This window comes from Osmerus eperlanus, chromosome 5, assembly GCF_963692335.1.
Source record: "Osmerus eperlanus chromosome 5, fOsmEpe2.1, whole genome shotgun sequence".
Classification (NCBI taxonomy): domain Eukaryota; kingdom Metazoa; phylum Chordata; class Actinopteri; order Osmeriformes; family Osmeridae; genus Osmerus; species Osmerus eperlanus.
In genome coordinates, this window is record NC_085022.1 from 408207 (window position 1) to 423241 (window position 15035).

The 15035-nt window shown below is 53.0% G+C and overlaps 1 protein-coding gene across 1 annotated transcript in view; it reads left to right on the forward strand.

Annotated features, from left to right (window-relative positions):
• lrp5 (low density lipoprotein receptor-related protein 5) overlaps positions 1 to 15035 on the forward strand; it is an 87829-nt gene that overhangs the window by 42960 nt on the left and 29834 nt on the right. The window contains exons 7-8 of the mRNA XM_062460863.1: positions 1767 to 2163; positions 2302 to 2473. Coding sequence (XP_062316847.1) covers positions 1767 to 2163; positions 2302 to 2473 — 569 coding nt within the window. The remainder of the gene's footprint in view (positions 1 to 1766; positions 2164 to 2301; positions 2474 to 15035) is intronic.

Consider the following 15035-nt stretch of genomic DNA (forward strand, 5'->3'; position numbering starts at 1 on the left):
GTATATCCCTGACAGAGCAGGGATGTGCTCAGAGTGAATCCAGGCCTGACGGAGCAGGGATGTGCTCAGAGTGAATCCAGGCCTGACGGAGCAGGGATGTGCTCAGAGTGAATCCAGGCCTGATGGAGCAGGGATGTGCTCAGAGTGAATCCAGGCCTGATGGAGCAGGGATGTGCTCAGAGTGAATCCAGGCCTGACGGAGCAGGGATGTGCTCAGAGTGAATCCAGGCCTGATGGAGCAGGAATGTGCTCAGAGTGAATCCAGGCCTGATGGAGCAGGGATGTGCTCAGAGCTAATCCAGGCCTGATGGAGCAGGGATGTGCTCAGAGTGAATCCAGGCCTGATGGAGCAGGAATGTGCTCAGAGTGAATCCAGGCCTGATGGAGCAGGGATGTGCTCAGAGCTAATCCAGGCCTGATGGAGCAGGGATGTGCTCAGAGCTAATCCAGGCCTGATGGAGCAGGGATGTGCTCAGAGTGAATCCAGGCCTGATGGAGCAGGGATGTGCTCAGAAATACTCCAGGCCTGATGGAGCAGGGATGTGCTCATAGCTAATCCAGGCCTGATGGAGCAGGGATGTGCTCAGAGTGAATCCAGGCCTGATGGAGCAGGGATGTGCTCAGAGCTAATCCAGGCCTGATGGAGCAGGGATGTGTTCAGAGCTAATCCAGGCCTGATGGAGCAGGGATATATTCAGAGTGAATACAGATTTACCAGTCTCCAGCGGTATTGACAACCAAGCAGAGAATAAAACAATGGCCCCTTGTAGCCCAAACCTTGACCTCATTGTAGCCAGTCTGATGAGGGAACCAGCCGGCTCCTCTGGGGGGTCTGGGTCAAGACTAAACACAGAGCCAGCATCCACTCTGCTGATTGGTCAAGACTAAACACAGAGCCAGCGTCCACTCTGCTGATTGGTCGAGCTTGGATGACTACGAGGGCTGTTGGTTGTTGTGAGGCGAGGAGGTCCATGTGAGGCGTCTCTCTTGTAGGCCTGAGTGTGAGATGTGAAGTGGACCGAGGGACCCTTGATGAGGCAACGCTCCTGTGCTGTCATTACTGATTGGCGTCCGGGCAGTAGCATACTCTGCTCTGATTGGTCGACTGGCCTGCAACTTGCGGGTGTAGTGGAGCGTGAGAGTTTGAAACGGGAGATTAGATGAGAGAGAAGCTGGACCTAATTGCGTTGCGTATGTGGGGTGTGTGGGTGTGTGTGTGTGGGTGTGGGGGGGCTGTGTGTATGTGTGTTTGGGGTTTGTGTGGATGGTGTGTGTGTTTGTGTGTACAGCTGCTGTTTAAACCTTCAGACTACAACACAACGTTCCCCCAGGGAACGGCTCTGCACACTGCGCTCTGATTGGTCCAACCTGAGAGGATGAAGAGAATAAATGTTAGAATAATTGAAACCAGACATCTAGTTTGTGTCTACAAATGTCTAATGGGTCAACGCATTACGATCATAAAAAAGCATAAAAACTTTAAAAAGCCCTTTAATGGTGGGATTGTCAAAACTCAACATGAAACATTTTACTTTTCTGCACTTATAACAGTACAGCTTGTCTCAGACCTGTCCTATACAGTCTCAGTAATGGAGGAGATGGTTTATTCAACCTTACATCTTCACCAGTCATATTTATATCTCCATCACGACACCTTGTCGCTTATGCCCCTATTGTTGCCCCACTGATCCCCTACTGCCCCCCCTGATCCCCTACTGCCCCATCTGATCCAATAATGCCCCACATGACCTCTTGTTGGCCCCCAGGTGCTGAGCAGGTGCTGCTCCTGGCTCGTAGGACTGACCTGCGCCGCATCTCCCTGGACCTCCCTGACTTCACCGACATCGTGCTGCAGGTGGACGACATCCGGCACGCCATCGCCGTCGACTATGACCCCGTGGAGGGCCACGTGTACTGGACGGACGACGAGGTGAAGGCCATCCGCAGGGCGCGCATCGACGGCAGTGAGGCCCAGACGCTGGTGACCACGGAGGTGAACCACCCTGACGGCATCGCTGTGGACTGGGTCGCACGCAACCTGTACTGGACCGACACGGGCACCGACCGCATTGAGGTGACCCGGCTGAACGGCACCTCCAGACGGATCCTGATCTCTGAGAACCTGGAGGAGCCCAGAGCAATTGTGCTGGACCCTGTTAACGGGTGTGTGTTTGTGTGTGTTTTGTGTTTCTCAACATTTATGAAAGTTGTGATCCACATCCACTCTGTAAATGACAGTAAATGATCCCCCCCATCCCTCCCCCTCCTTCCTCCTCGCCTCCCTTCGCCCCTCACCCCCAGCTACATGTACTGGACTGACTGGGGAGAGAACCCCAAGATTGAGCGGGCCACTCTGGACGGCAGTGAACGTCTGGTGCTGCTGAACTCCTCCCTGGGCTGGCCCAACGGCCTCGCCCTGGACCACGCTGCTGGGAAGCTGTACTGGGGCGACGCCAAGACTGATAAGATAGAGGTGAGCCTCCAGCAGCTCTGGCTCAGCGGAGCTGGGGAGAACATCACTCTGGAACACCTTTGGTGCTAGGTAGTCTCTGGAGGGTGGTTTGCGTGGTGTGTGTGTGTGTGTGAGTAATTGTTGGGTGCTGTTTTGCTCCACGGTTTGTTGTTTGTGGCTTGGTGTTGCTGAATGGAAGTGAAGTTAGTATTAGGGTTATAAAGTCAACAGTTTTTTTTTACCTTGAAAGGTCCATTTTTTGTCTTCGTTATGTCTGGATCTCTTCATAACACAGCAAGCTAGTCTGTCCTGCCTGCCTGCTTGCCTGTCTGCCTGTTTGCCTGTCTGCCTGTCTGTCCTGTCTGTCCTGTCTGCCTGTCTGTCCTGTCTGTCCTGTCTGCCTCTGTTCTGCCTGTCTGTCTGCTGGCTCAATAAGCTCCTTTTGTTTTCAATGTGACTACTTCCTCTTTCATTCTTGTGCTTGATATTTTCATACCAGCACAGAGTTTGAGATGCGTTTGTATGTGTGCATGCGCATGTGTGTGTGTGTATGTGTGCATGTGCACGTGTGTGTGTGTATGTGTGCATGCGCATGTGTGTGTGTGTATGTGTGCATGCGCATGTGTGTGTGTGTATGTGTGCATGCGCATGTGTGTGTGTGTGTTTCTTCAAGGTCCATGTGTGATTTATAGTCTACCTGCATGCACAAGTCCCAGGGTGTCAGAGTACCAAGGTGGCCATATTTCTGCAGTCACATGCTCCATATAATATGTAAACACAGGAAGAGCCAAGCTGCATCCCAGATGACTTCTCATGGAAGATTACTTGGTGGAAATTATGGTCTGTTCACTGGAGTTAGTTTTTCCATCCTCTGTCTGTCTCTTTCTGTACTTTCCCTCAGTTTTATTTTGACGGTTTATCTTCTCTTCACACCCAGACTAGTCTGCCCTACCTAGACTAGTCTGGGTGTGGCAGGACTAGACTAGTTTGGATGTGGCTGGGCTTGGGTTGTACTAGGATAGGTAAGGTTGTTGGACTAGGCTTGGCTAGATTAGACGTGTGGTCAGAATCAGAAAGGGTTTTTATCGCCATGAAAGATTGCACAGACAAGGAATTTACTTTGGCAGGAAGGTGCATACACTAAACATATAGGAATCTTAAAACTTAAATATGTGGTCTAACTATACAAAAGGAACAAAGTCTAGCTGATGGTATTTAGAATAAAAAATACAATATAAAATATAAAGTAGACATTATTTGCAATATAAAAATACAGATAGTACAAAAAATACAAATAGTGCAAAAGATACAATTAGTGCAAATGGCAATGTGGCAAGGTGTCATTGTGCAGATTGTGATTAACTCATTAAAGTCAGTGTGAGCCCTTGGCCTTGTTGAAGAGGCCAACAGCGGATGGAAAGAAACTGTTCTTATGGCGTGAGGTTTTGGTCCTGATGGACCGCAGCCTTCTGCCGGAGGGGAGTAGCTGGAACAGGGAGTGGCCAGGGTGGGAGGGGTCGGCAACAATCATCCTCGCTCGCCTCAGGGTCCTCGAGGTGTGCAGGTCCTCGAGGGTAGGCAGATTGCAGCCGATCACCTTCTCGGCAGTGCGGATGATACGCTGCAGTCTGCTCTTGTCCTTGTCGGTGGCAGCCGTGTACCAGATGGTGATGGAGGAGGTGAGGATGGACTCAATGATGGCTGTGTAGAAGTGCACCATCATTGTCTTTGGCAGGTTGAATTTCTTCAGCTGCCGTAGGAAGTACATCCTCTGTTGTGCTTTTTTGGAGGATGTAGTATGTGGTAGGGTTAGGGTTAGACTCTGACCCCTGGCCTGGATAGCACAATGGAGCCCCATAACAGAGGAGGGAAGAGGGGGGAAGGGGCAGAGGTTCCCCTCCCCCTCCTCTCTCCCCCTCCACCCCCCTCTCCGTTCTGGGGCTCCTCTCCGGCCAGATGCAGCCTGCTTCAGAGGCAGCTGACAAGTGTGTTCTGTTCTGCTCTTTTCAGCCGACTCCTTCAGCTTCACCTAATGAAGGCCTCGCCATTCTCCCTCTCACGCTGAAAAGGTCTGAGGAGCGCTTGAAGTGCTAATAGGGGCGGCCCCCCTCTGCTCAGCCCTTCAGCAACTTTTCATTTAAGTTTTTCTGAAGCTGTTTTTTGTTGTTTGTTTTGGGATTTATTTATTTAATTGCATTTCTTTTACACTTTATTTTATTCTCCCAATTGCTATTGGAGATTCTAGGTTTTCCTCTGTTCTGTAGGAGCCTGCCTTGCCATTTAGTTGTTACTGTTTATCCCTTTTCTTATTAAAGACTTTTCTCTCTTTCTAGATGAAAACAGCGTTCAGTCTTGAATGGGACGTTTTGAAAAAGTGCCTTCTGGCATTTGGAATGCATCAGCTCACTGCCTGAATGGTTTCCAATAGAGGTCTGAAGGCAAGCCCTCCTCCTGGCCTCTCCCCTCACCCTCCTCCTGGCCTCTCCCCTCACCCTCCTCCTGGCCTCTCCCCTCACCCTCCTCCTGGCCTCTCCCCCCACCCTCCTCCTGGCCTCTCCCCCACCCTCCTCCTGGCCTCTCCCCTCACCCTCCTCCTGGCCTCTCCCCTCACCCTCCTCCTGGCCTCTCCCCTCACCCTCCTCCTGGCCTCTCCCCTCACCCTCCTCCTGGCCTCTCCCCTCACCCTCCTCCTGGCCTCTCCCCCACCCTCCTCCTGGCCTCTCCCCCACCCTCCTCCTGGCCTCTCCCCTCACCCTCCTCCTGGCCTCTCCCCTCACCCTCCTCCTGGCCTCTCCCCTCACCCTCCTCCTGGCCTCTCCCCCACCCTCCTCCTGGCCTCTCCCCCACCCTCCTCCTGGCCTCTCCCCTCACCCTCCTCCTGGCCTCTCCCCTCACCCTCCTCATGGCCTCTCCCCTCACCCTCCTCCTGGCCTCTCCCCCACCCTCCTCCTGGCCTCTCCCCCACCCTCCTCCTGGCCTCTCCCCTCACCCTCCTCCTGGCCTCTCCCCCACCCTCCTCCTGGCCTCCCCCACCCTCCTCCCGGCCTCTCCCCCCACCCGCCTCCCATCCTCTCCCCCCACCCTCCTCCCGGCCTCTCCCCCCATCCTCCTCCCGGCCTCTCCCCCCTCCCTCCTCGCCAGCCTCACCCGCCACCCTATCCTCCCGGCCTCTCCTCCTCCTGGCCTCTATCTCCTCCCCCTTCCCTCTCTTTCTGCACCGCTGACAGGGCCTCTTCCTCCTCCCTCCTCCCTGTCTTTCTGACAGGGCTTCTCCCTCCTCCCTGTCCCAGGGCCTGACTCAAAAGAGCTCTTTCTTTTTTTCTCCTCTTTTTTCTTGTTGCTAAGTGAATAGCCTCAGGGTCTGAAGACGTCTGCCATTGTTCCTGTTTGGTGTGAGGGGAGACAGCCTCAGTGGTGCAGCTAAATGTCATCTTCACACCTAGCCGAGTCAGTCATGCTATGGGTGCGTTTCAGTCCTGATTTAGACTGAAGTAGCAGACTTTAGGAAGGGTTCTCTGGCGAGATGCCTCTTGCCTTAAATAAATAGTATTTCAGGGAAGCTGGAGGAAGTTGAAGTGTCATCAGTACAGTGTGATGTGAACAGCTACGGGGAACATTGTTGTTTTCCTATGCTAGACCGGCCTCAGAGTTTTGATATATGATCTAACCCACACACAGTATGGATATTCATACACACACAGTATATACATTCATACATACATATATATACACACACAGTATATACATTCATACATATGCAGGGTTCTAAATTAACTTTTTTGATCACCAGCCAATCAGAATTTCCACTAGCCCAATTTTTTCCGGTGAAAATAAGAACAATTATGAGTTTCACTGAATGCATTTGATCATTTTATTAACATTGTTGGCATGAAAAACACAGAAAATGAAGTAAAATGAAGCACAGAAGTATAATGCAAGGGTATGTGAAATCACCAACACGTGACTAAGTAAGGACACGATTTATTGTAAATGGCTAAAACGTCCATTCGCGTCATGATGAGATTGACTCCTGCCCATGCATTTATAGTAACGTTTTGTCCTAAGCAGGCATTAATTAAACTGACCTAATATACTCTTTATTAAGAACAGTGTATTTACATTACACTAGACTGTGTCAGTAAGCAACATAATTTTTCTTATGCGTAGACTACATGCGGCAATCCTTACAAAACATGACAACATTTTCATTGTCAAACACAAGCCATTCCCGACCCGTCAGCCATTTGGCATTACATTTTCTTTTCTTCGTTTCTCTAGTGCTATCAATATCCTCATCCCCTGCCTCGTTCTTCTTCTCGCCCCCAGAAGTTTGTCCTAACCACCGCTGCATTAAGTTAACTTTTTACTTAACTTTACTACTCTAGCTAGCTCTTATTACCTCCTATGATCCGCTATGCTTCGTTTGACTTCTTCCTTGTGTTTTCTGGTGGACGCTCCGTTCGTTTCCACGGTTTCTCGCGCTGGTTTCACTTCAACTGCGCGCAGGCAATGGGCGTATAAAACGTTATCACGTAGCATTACGGCACAGTATTCATGGGAAACTTAGGAAGTACTGCCAGGGGGATAAATGACCGAGAACCATGCCAAGAACAGAGCCTTATGTATCATTCATGTAATGCCTCATGCATCACCGGCCAAACTGGCTAGTGAGTTTTTATTAACACCCGCCAAAATTAATTTTAACCCGCATTTGGCGGGTTGGCGGGTGTTAATTTAGAACCCTGGACATATGGCATGTTCATGTATGGTGAGCTTCTCAGTTTGAGAGGCTGTTCTCTGATCAGGACAGTACAGAGACCCAGCACCTCTCTGCTACAGCAGGCTGATCAGGACAGTACAGAGACCCAGCACCTCTCTGCTACAGCAGGCTGATCAGGACAGTACAGAGACCCAGCACCTCTCTGCTACAGCAGGCTGATCAGGACAGTACAGAGACCCAGCACCTCTCTGCTACAACAGGCTGATCAGGACAGTACAGAGACCCAGCACTTCTCTGTTACAGCAGGCTGATCAGGACAGTACAGAGACCCAGCACCTCTCTGCTACAGCAGGCTGATCAGGACAGTACAGAGACCCAGCACCTCTCTGCTACAGCAGGCTGGAGGAGTTTGGCTGAACAATGACTACGTGAGAAGAATATGCAGATACACAGGGTAATTTAATTTACCTATTGAAGCATATGTTTTGTGGTTGGGTGTGTGTGTTTAGCATGTTTGGCCACACATGGCCGTGGTGGCTTCATGCTCTCTTGGGTTAGGGTTAGGGTTAGGGTAGGGTTAGCCTCTTGGTACAATGTGTCTGCCTCTGAATTTTGGAGGTTGTGGAAGATGGAGGTTGTGGAAGATTGACTTTGTGAACAAGCTCTAATATTGGCCTCTTTCCTCTCTGAGACCTGCCTGTCTGAAAGCAGGCTGGATGAGCCTGCATGAGGCTGTATGAGGCTGGATAAGGCTACATGAGGCTCAGGGGTTTGTGGAGGTTTTCAGCTGCGAGGGAATTGTGGTCTTTTATTCCAGTCTCACTGTTTTGGCCTTTTTCTGAAGAATCTGACTCCTCTTGCAACCTGCACACCACCACCCTCCCTCCCCCCTCCCTCCCTCCATCACCCCACTGCTGGAATCCTCTGATGTTGCCGCGATGTACCTCCCTCAAATATCATAACCCTCCCTCCCCCCCTCCTCCTCCCCCCCCCCTCCCTCCTAGCAGTGTATGTGCTGGGGGGGCTAGGGGAGCTAGCAGTGTATGTGCTGGGGGGGGCTAGGGGAGCTAGCAGTGTATGTGCTGGGGGGGGCTAGGGGAGCTAGCAGTGTATGTGCTGGGGGGGCTAGGGGAGCTAGCAGTGTATGTGCTGGGGGGGCTAGGGGAGCTAGCAGTGTATGTGCTGGGGGGGCTAGGGGAGCTAGCAGTGTATGTGCTGGGGGGGCTAGGGGAGCTAGCAGTGTATGTGCTGGGGGGGGCTAGGGGAGCTAGCAGTGTATGTGCTGGGGGGGCTAGGGGAGCTAGCAGTGTATGTGCTGGGGGGGCTAGGGGAGCTAGCAGTGTATGTGCTGGGGGGGCTAGGGGAGCTAGCAGTGTATGTGCTGGGGGGGCTAGGGGAGCTAGCAGTGTATGTGCTGGGGGGGCTAGGGGAGCTAGCAGTGTATGTGCTGGGGGGGCTAGGGGAGCTAGCAGTGTATGTGCTGGGGGGGCTAGGGGAGCTAGCAGTGTATGTGCTGGGGGGGCTAGGGGAGCTAGCAGTGTATGTGCTGGGGGGGGCTAGGGGAGCTAGCAGTGTATGTGCTGGGGGGGGCTAGGGGAGCTAGCAGTGTATGTGCTGGGGGGGGCTAGGGGAGCTAGCAGTGTATGTGCTGGGGGGGCTAGGGGAGCTAGCAGTGTATGTGCTGGGGGGGGCTAGGGGAGCTAGCAGTGTATGTGCTGGGGGGGCTAGGGGAGCTAGCAGTGTATGTGCTGGGGGGGCTAGGGGAGCTAGCAGTGTATGTGCTGGGGGGGGCTAGGGGAGCTAGCAGTGTATGTGCTGGGGGGGGGCTAGGGGAGCTAGCAGTGTATGTGCTGGGGGGGGGGCTAGGGGAGCTAGCAGTGTATGTGCTGGGGGGGGCTAGGGGAGCTAGCAGTGTATGTGCTGGGGGGGCTAGGGGAGCTAGCAGTGTATGTGCTGGGGGGGCTAGGGGAGCTAGCAGTGTATGTGCTGGGGGGGCTAGGGGAGCTAGCAGTGTATGTGCTGGGGGGGCTAGGGGAGCTAGCAGTGTATGTGCTGGGGGGGCTAGGGGAGCTAGCAGTGTATGTGCTGGGGGGGCTAGGGGAGCTAGCAGTGTATGTGCTGGGGGGGCTAGGGGAGCTAGCAGTGTATGTGCTGGGGGGGCTAGGGGAGCTAGCAGTGTATGTGCTGGGGGGGCTAGGGGAGCTAGCAGTGTATGTGCTGGGGGGGCTAGGGGAGCTAGCAGTGTATGTGCTGGGGGGGGCTAGGGGAGCTAGCAGTGTATGTGCTGGGGGGGGCTAGGGGAGCTAGCAGTGTATGTGCTGGGGGGGCTAGGGGAGCTAGCAGTGTATGTGCTGGGGGGGGGCTAGGGGAGCTAGCAGTGTATGTGCTGGGGGGGGGCTAGGGGAGCTAGCAGTGTATGTGCTGGGGGGGCTAGGGGAGCTAGCAGTGTATGTGCTGGGGGGGCTAGGGGAGCTAGCAGTGTATGTGCTGGGGGGGGCTAGGGGAGCTAGCAGTGTATGTGCTGGGGGGGGGCTAGGGGAGCTAGCAGTGTATGTGCTGGGGGGGGGCTAGGGGAGCTAGCAGTGTATGTGCTGGGGGGGGCTAGGGGAGCTAGCAGTGTATGTGCTGGGGGGGCTAGGGGAGCTAGCAGTGTATGTGCTGGGGGGGCTAGGGGAGCTAGCAGTGTATGTGCTGGGGGGGCTAGGGGAGCTAGCAGTGTATGTGCTGGGGGGGCTAGGGGAGCTAGCAGTGTATGTGCTGGGGGGGCTAGGGGAGCTAGCAGTGTATGTGCTGGGGGGGCTAGGGGAGCTAGCAGTGTATGTGCTGGGGGGGCTAGGGGAGCTAGCAGTGTATGTGCTGGGGGGGCTAGGGGAGCTAGCAGTGTATGTGCTGGGGGGGGCTAGGGGAGCTAGCAGTGTATGTGCTGGGGGGGGCTAGGGGAGCTAGCAGTGTATGTGCTGGGGGGGGCTAGGGGAGCTAGCAGTGTATGTGCTGGGGGGGGCTAGGGGAGCTAGCAGTGTATGTGCTGGGGGGGCTAGGGGAGCTAGCAGTGTATGTGCTGGGGGGGCTAGGGGAGCTAGCAGTGTATGTGCTGGGGGGGCTAGGGGAGCTAGCAGTGTATGTGCTGGGGGGGCTAGGGGAGCTAGCAGTGTATGTGCTGGGGGGGCTAGGGGAGCTAGCAGTGTATGTGCTGGGGGGGCTAGGGGAGCTAGCAGTGTATGTGCTGGGGGGGCTAGGGGAGCTAGCAGTGTATGTGCTGGGGGGGCTAGGGGAGCTAGCAGTGTATGTGCTGGGGGGGCTAGGGGAGCTAGCAGTGTATGTGCTGGGGGGGCTAGGGGAGCTAGCAGTGTATGTGCTGGGGGGGCTAGGGGAGCTAGCAGTGTATGTGCTGGGGGGGGCTAGGGGAGCTAGCAGTGTATGTGCTGGGGGGGCTAGGGGAGCTAGCAGTGTATGTGCTGGGGGGGGGCTAGGGGAGCTAGCAGTGTATGTGCTGGGGGGGCTAGGGGAGCTAGCAGTGTATGTGCTGGGGGGGGCTAGGGGAGCTAGCAGTGTATGTGCTGGGGGGGCTAGGGGAGCTAGCAGTGTATGTGCTGGGGGGGGCTAGGGGAGCTAGCAGTGTATGTGCTGGGGGGGCTAGGGGAGCTAGCAGTGTATGTGCTGGGGGGGGCTAGGGGAGCTAGCAGTGTATGTGCTGGGGGGGCTAGGGGAGCTAGCAGTGTATGTGCTGGGGGGGCTAGGGGAGCTAGCAGTGTATGTGCTGGGGGGGCTAGGGGAGCTAGCAGTGTATGTGCTGGGGGGGCTAGGGGAGCTAGCAGTGTATGTGCTGGGGGGGCTAGGGGAGCTAGCAGTGTATGTGCTGGGGGGGCTAGGGGAGCTAGCAGTGTATGTGCTGGGGGGGCTAGGGGAGCTAGCAGTGTATGTGCTGGGGGGGCTAGGGGAGCTAGCAGTGTATGTGCTGGGGGGGCTAGGGGAGCTAGCAGTGTATGTGCTGGGGGGGCTAGGGGAGCTAGCAGTGTATGTGCTGGGGGGGCTAGGGGAGCTTGCAGTGTATGTGCTGGGGGGGGCTAGGGGAGCTAGCAGTGTATGTGCTGGGGGGGGGCTAGGGGAGCTAGCAGTGTATGTGCTGGGGGGGGGCTAGGGGAGCTAGCAGTGTATGTGCTGGGGGGGCTAGGGGAGCTAGCAGTGTATGTGCTGGGGGGGCTAGGGGAGCTAGCAGTGTATGTGCTGGGGGGGGCTAGGGGAGCTAGCAGTGTATGTGCTGGGGGGGCTAGGGGAGCTAGCAGTGTATGTGCTGGGGGGGCTAGGGGAGCTAGCAGTGTATGTGCTGGGGGGGCTAGGGGAGCTAGCAGTGTATGTGCTGGGGGGGCTAGGGGAGCTAGCAGTGTATGTGCTGGGGGGGGGCTAGTAGTAGTAGTATGCTGAGGTCATAATAATTGTATTTTATTCGTTTTTCATTCATATTTTTTGAGACGGATGGATCTATTTCCTTTAATTTCTTGTGTGATGCTGAAATGTATTTAACAAGTCAACCGTGGTGTCTTACTCCCCCAGGAAGGTTTCATCGTTTAGTTTCCTCCACACAAAAGCTTCCCATTCAGAGAAAGACTATTGAGAACAGGAGCTGGGCAGCTGAGGCCATGATGGGTGCTTGCCTCTTCCCTTAAAGAGATCAATAATGTTTCCTTAAAGCTCTCTGCTCCCGGGCCATGGACACATTGTTGCTGGCAGGAGCCGTGAAACCTGATTTGTGGAGGATTTTCCAGCAAGGGGCCTCCCTCTAAAACACTGGCCAGGCTAGTGACAGCTTTAGTGGCCGATCTGGACCTTTCCCTGGGAGAAACAAGGAGACAGCAGAGAAAGTTGCACAGCAACACAGAAGCTATACTCTAGTGTAACATATCACATGTACAAATGTATAGAATATATGTTCACATACAGGAATCCGGTGTAGTCTGGGGTAACCTGGGGCAGTCTGGGGTAGCCTGGATAGTCAGGGGAACCGGGGGGAACCTGGGGCAGTCTGGGATAACCTGGGGTAGTCTGGGGTAACCTGGGGGTAGTTGGGGTAGTTTGGGGAAACAGGTGAAAACCTGGCATGGCCCAGCCTCAAGGCAGTGTTTCACTTTGTGTACAGGTCCTGAAACAGACTGCTCTCATTATGAGAGTGTGTGTGAGGATTGAGTCTAGGGAATGGAAACACATGTAGCGCATTAGTCAGACGTGTCCAATAAAAGGCGTCTGTTAGCGTGTGTTGTTGTGGTGAGCTAGTAGCAGCCATCACTGAGAGCTGCACCCAGTCAGCCTCGCTGAGAGGAGAGAGATCTGCAAACAGAAACACAAGGACTCCACCATGTCCACCTTGTCCAGAGAGCCAGGCAGTTAGTTGCCTGGTAACTGTTTTTCATACAGTTGCTCTGTTGCTTCTTTTTGTATACATGTGGAAACGCGCACACACACACACAGTGAGATCTTGAGACTTTGCTGTGCCAAGCTCTTAGGATGTACAGCCGTTTGAGAGAAATAAAAGACACCTGAATGTGGTCATATTTTCCACACTCATCTGCCAGCTCTCTCCTGTCCAAGAGCTCCCCTGAGTTACCTCTCTCTCTTTCCCAATCTCTTTCTCACTCTCACGCCAGCGTGTTATTAGGAAATACTGATCTGTGATTCACATTCAGCTGGGCTGGCCAGAGAGCTGCTCTGAGGTTGATTAACAAGGTCTGAATGTCCAGAGAGCAGCTCAGTGGTTGATTCATCAAGTCTGAATTTCCAAAGAGGCCTTTAAGTGCATTTCCAAGATGGCTGCCTGGCTGTACTGATGGTTAGCAGATGTTGGCTGTTAGTCCGTGAGTCAGAGAGAGTGTTAAATGGATGCAGATTTCCCATGCATTCAAAGTTCATCAGGATTTCGTGTTTGCTCAGGAAGAGGACTGTTAAGATTGTTTAGCTGTCTAACTGTAGATTGTGCACATGCTTTCGAGTGTCTTGAATAGACATTGCTATACAATACTTTCTCCTCATCTTAAAGGCATGGTAGGTCATGTTGTTGAGAAATACTTTTTGTCATATTTGCTGAAATAAACTTCACATCCTGACAGCAACCAATACATCTAAAGATCTGACAGTAAAATGAAATCAGTCCAATATCTGTGGGCGTCGCAGGACTGTAAAAAACAAGATCAATCATTAAGTTCATACCGACCTTAATGACTGGACGGCATTCGGACCAAACGCAGTGATTGGACGGGCTACTTGTCCGTCTACCTCCCGGCAATAGTCAAGCAGCGTTCATGTGTTTTGGTGGAGTGGCTTTGAAGGGAGAGGTGGGATATTTTGGTTTGAATCCTTTAGAACTCTAGCTATAATTGTTAGTCTCACAAAACTTACTGATCCTGCCTTTAATAGATCTGCACCATAAAAAACATTGCCCCAGCCTCAGCCCCAGCCCCAGCCCTAGCCCCAGCCTTAACCCCAGCCTCAGCCCCAGCCTCAGCTCCAACCTGGAAGAGGAAGGTGAGGGGGAGAGAACAAGCAGCAGGTTCTATGTGAACGTACAGGTGGTGAGGTGATATGGTGAGGTGTTGTGGTGAGGTGATATGGTGAGGTGATATGGTGTGGTTACATGTTATGGTGAGGTGTGGTTACATGTTGTGGTGTTATGGTGAGGTGTTGTTACATGTTGTAGTGTTATGGTAAAGTGTGGTTACATGTTGTGGTTTATGATGAGTTGTGTTTGTAAATCGGAGTACCTGCCGCACTGGAATATAGGCTGCACTTTAATCGGGAACAACGATACCATAGCGCCGACTAGCGTTGAGAGGAACAATGTTCACGACTGTTTATTTCTCCAGACACTCTTCCATTGGATAGCTTGGATAGCCTTAACTTTGTAGCTTTTCAGCTTGCCGCAGGGCATTCTGGGTACCAAGAGCATGAGGTGTGTTCGACTTCATGCAACGCCACAGCCGGCTGACTTGAAGCAGTGAATTTAATAATCCAAGATAGCGCCGACGAAGGCTGCCTCGGTCGTTAGGTGCACTCTTTTCTGTCTTGTTTTGTCTGTTAATTCAGTGTTCTGCCAAGATTTCCGGGGTTCTCTAACAAGAGAAGTACTTCTAAACATCAGGACTACAACTCCTGTGGATTTATTTCCCACTTTTTTGCTTCAAGCGGCAGAATTAGTGGGAATTATAGTCAAAGCCGCCCTCGGCTTTGTCCTAGCAGCGAAGCGTCGTAGGAGGCAAACGAGCCGGTGCTCTGGTGCGACTCCGTCGGCGTGGGGCACGCACAGTGTTACCGGGGATATTTCTCTCCAACGTGCGTTCACTGAGCAACAAACTGGATGAACTTCAGCTACTGGTGTGGAAAAACAGAGACTTTCATTCATCTTCCGTTTTGTGCTTTACGGAGACATGGCTGAGTGAACTGATCCCAGACTCTGCGCTACAGCTAGCAGGTTTCAAACTGCTGCGAGCGGATTGTGACCCTGTGCTCTCTGGCAAAACGAAAGGCGGTGGTATTTGTTTTTACATTAACAGTGGCTGGTGTGAAGATGTGACAGTGATTCTGCAGCACTGTTCTCCTGATCTGGAATCATTTTTTATTAACTGTAGATCTTTTTACTCGCCACGAGAGTTTGCATCATTCATTCTGGTTGGCGTCTACATGCCTCCGCAGGCTAGCGTCAACGAGGCTCAACGTGTGCTCGCCAGCCAGATACTGAGTGTGGAGCATGAAAGTCCGGATTCCTTGGTTATTGTGCTAGGCGACTTTAACAAAGGCAATCTCACTCAAGAACTCCCAAAATATAGACAATTCATCAAATGCCCTACCAAAGAAGGAAACACCTTGGATCACTGCTAC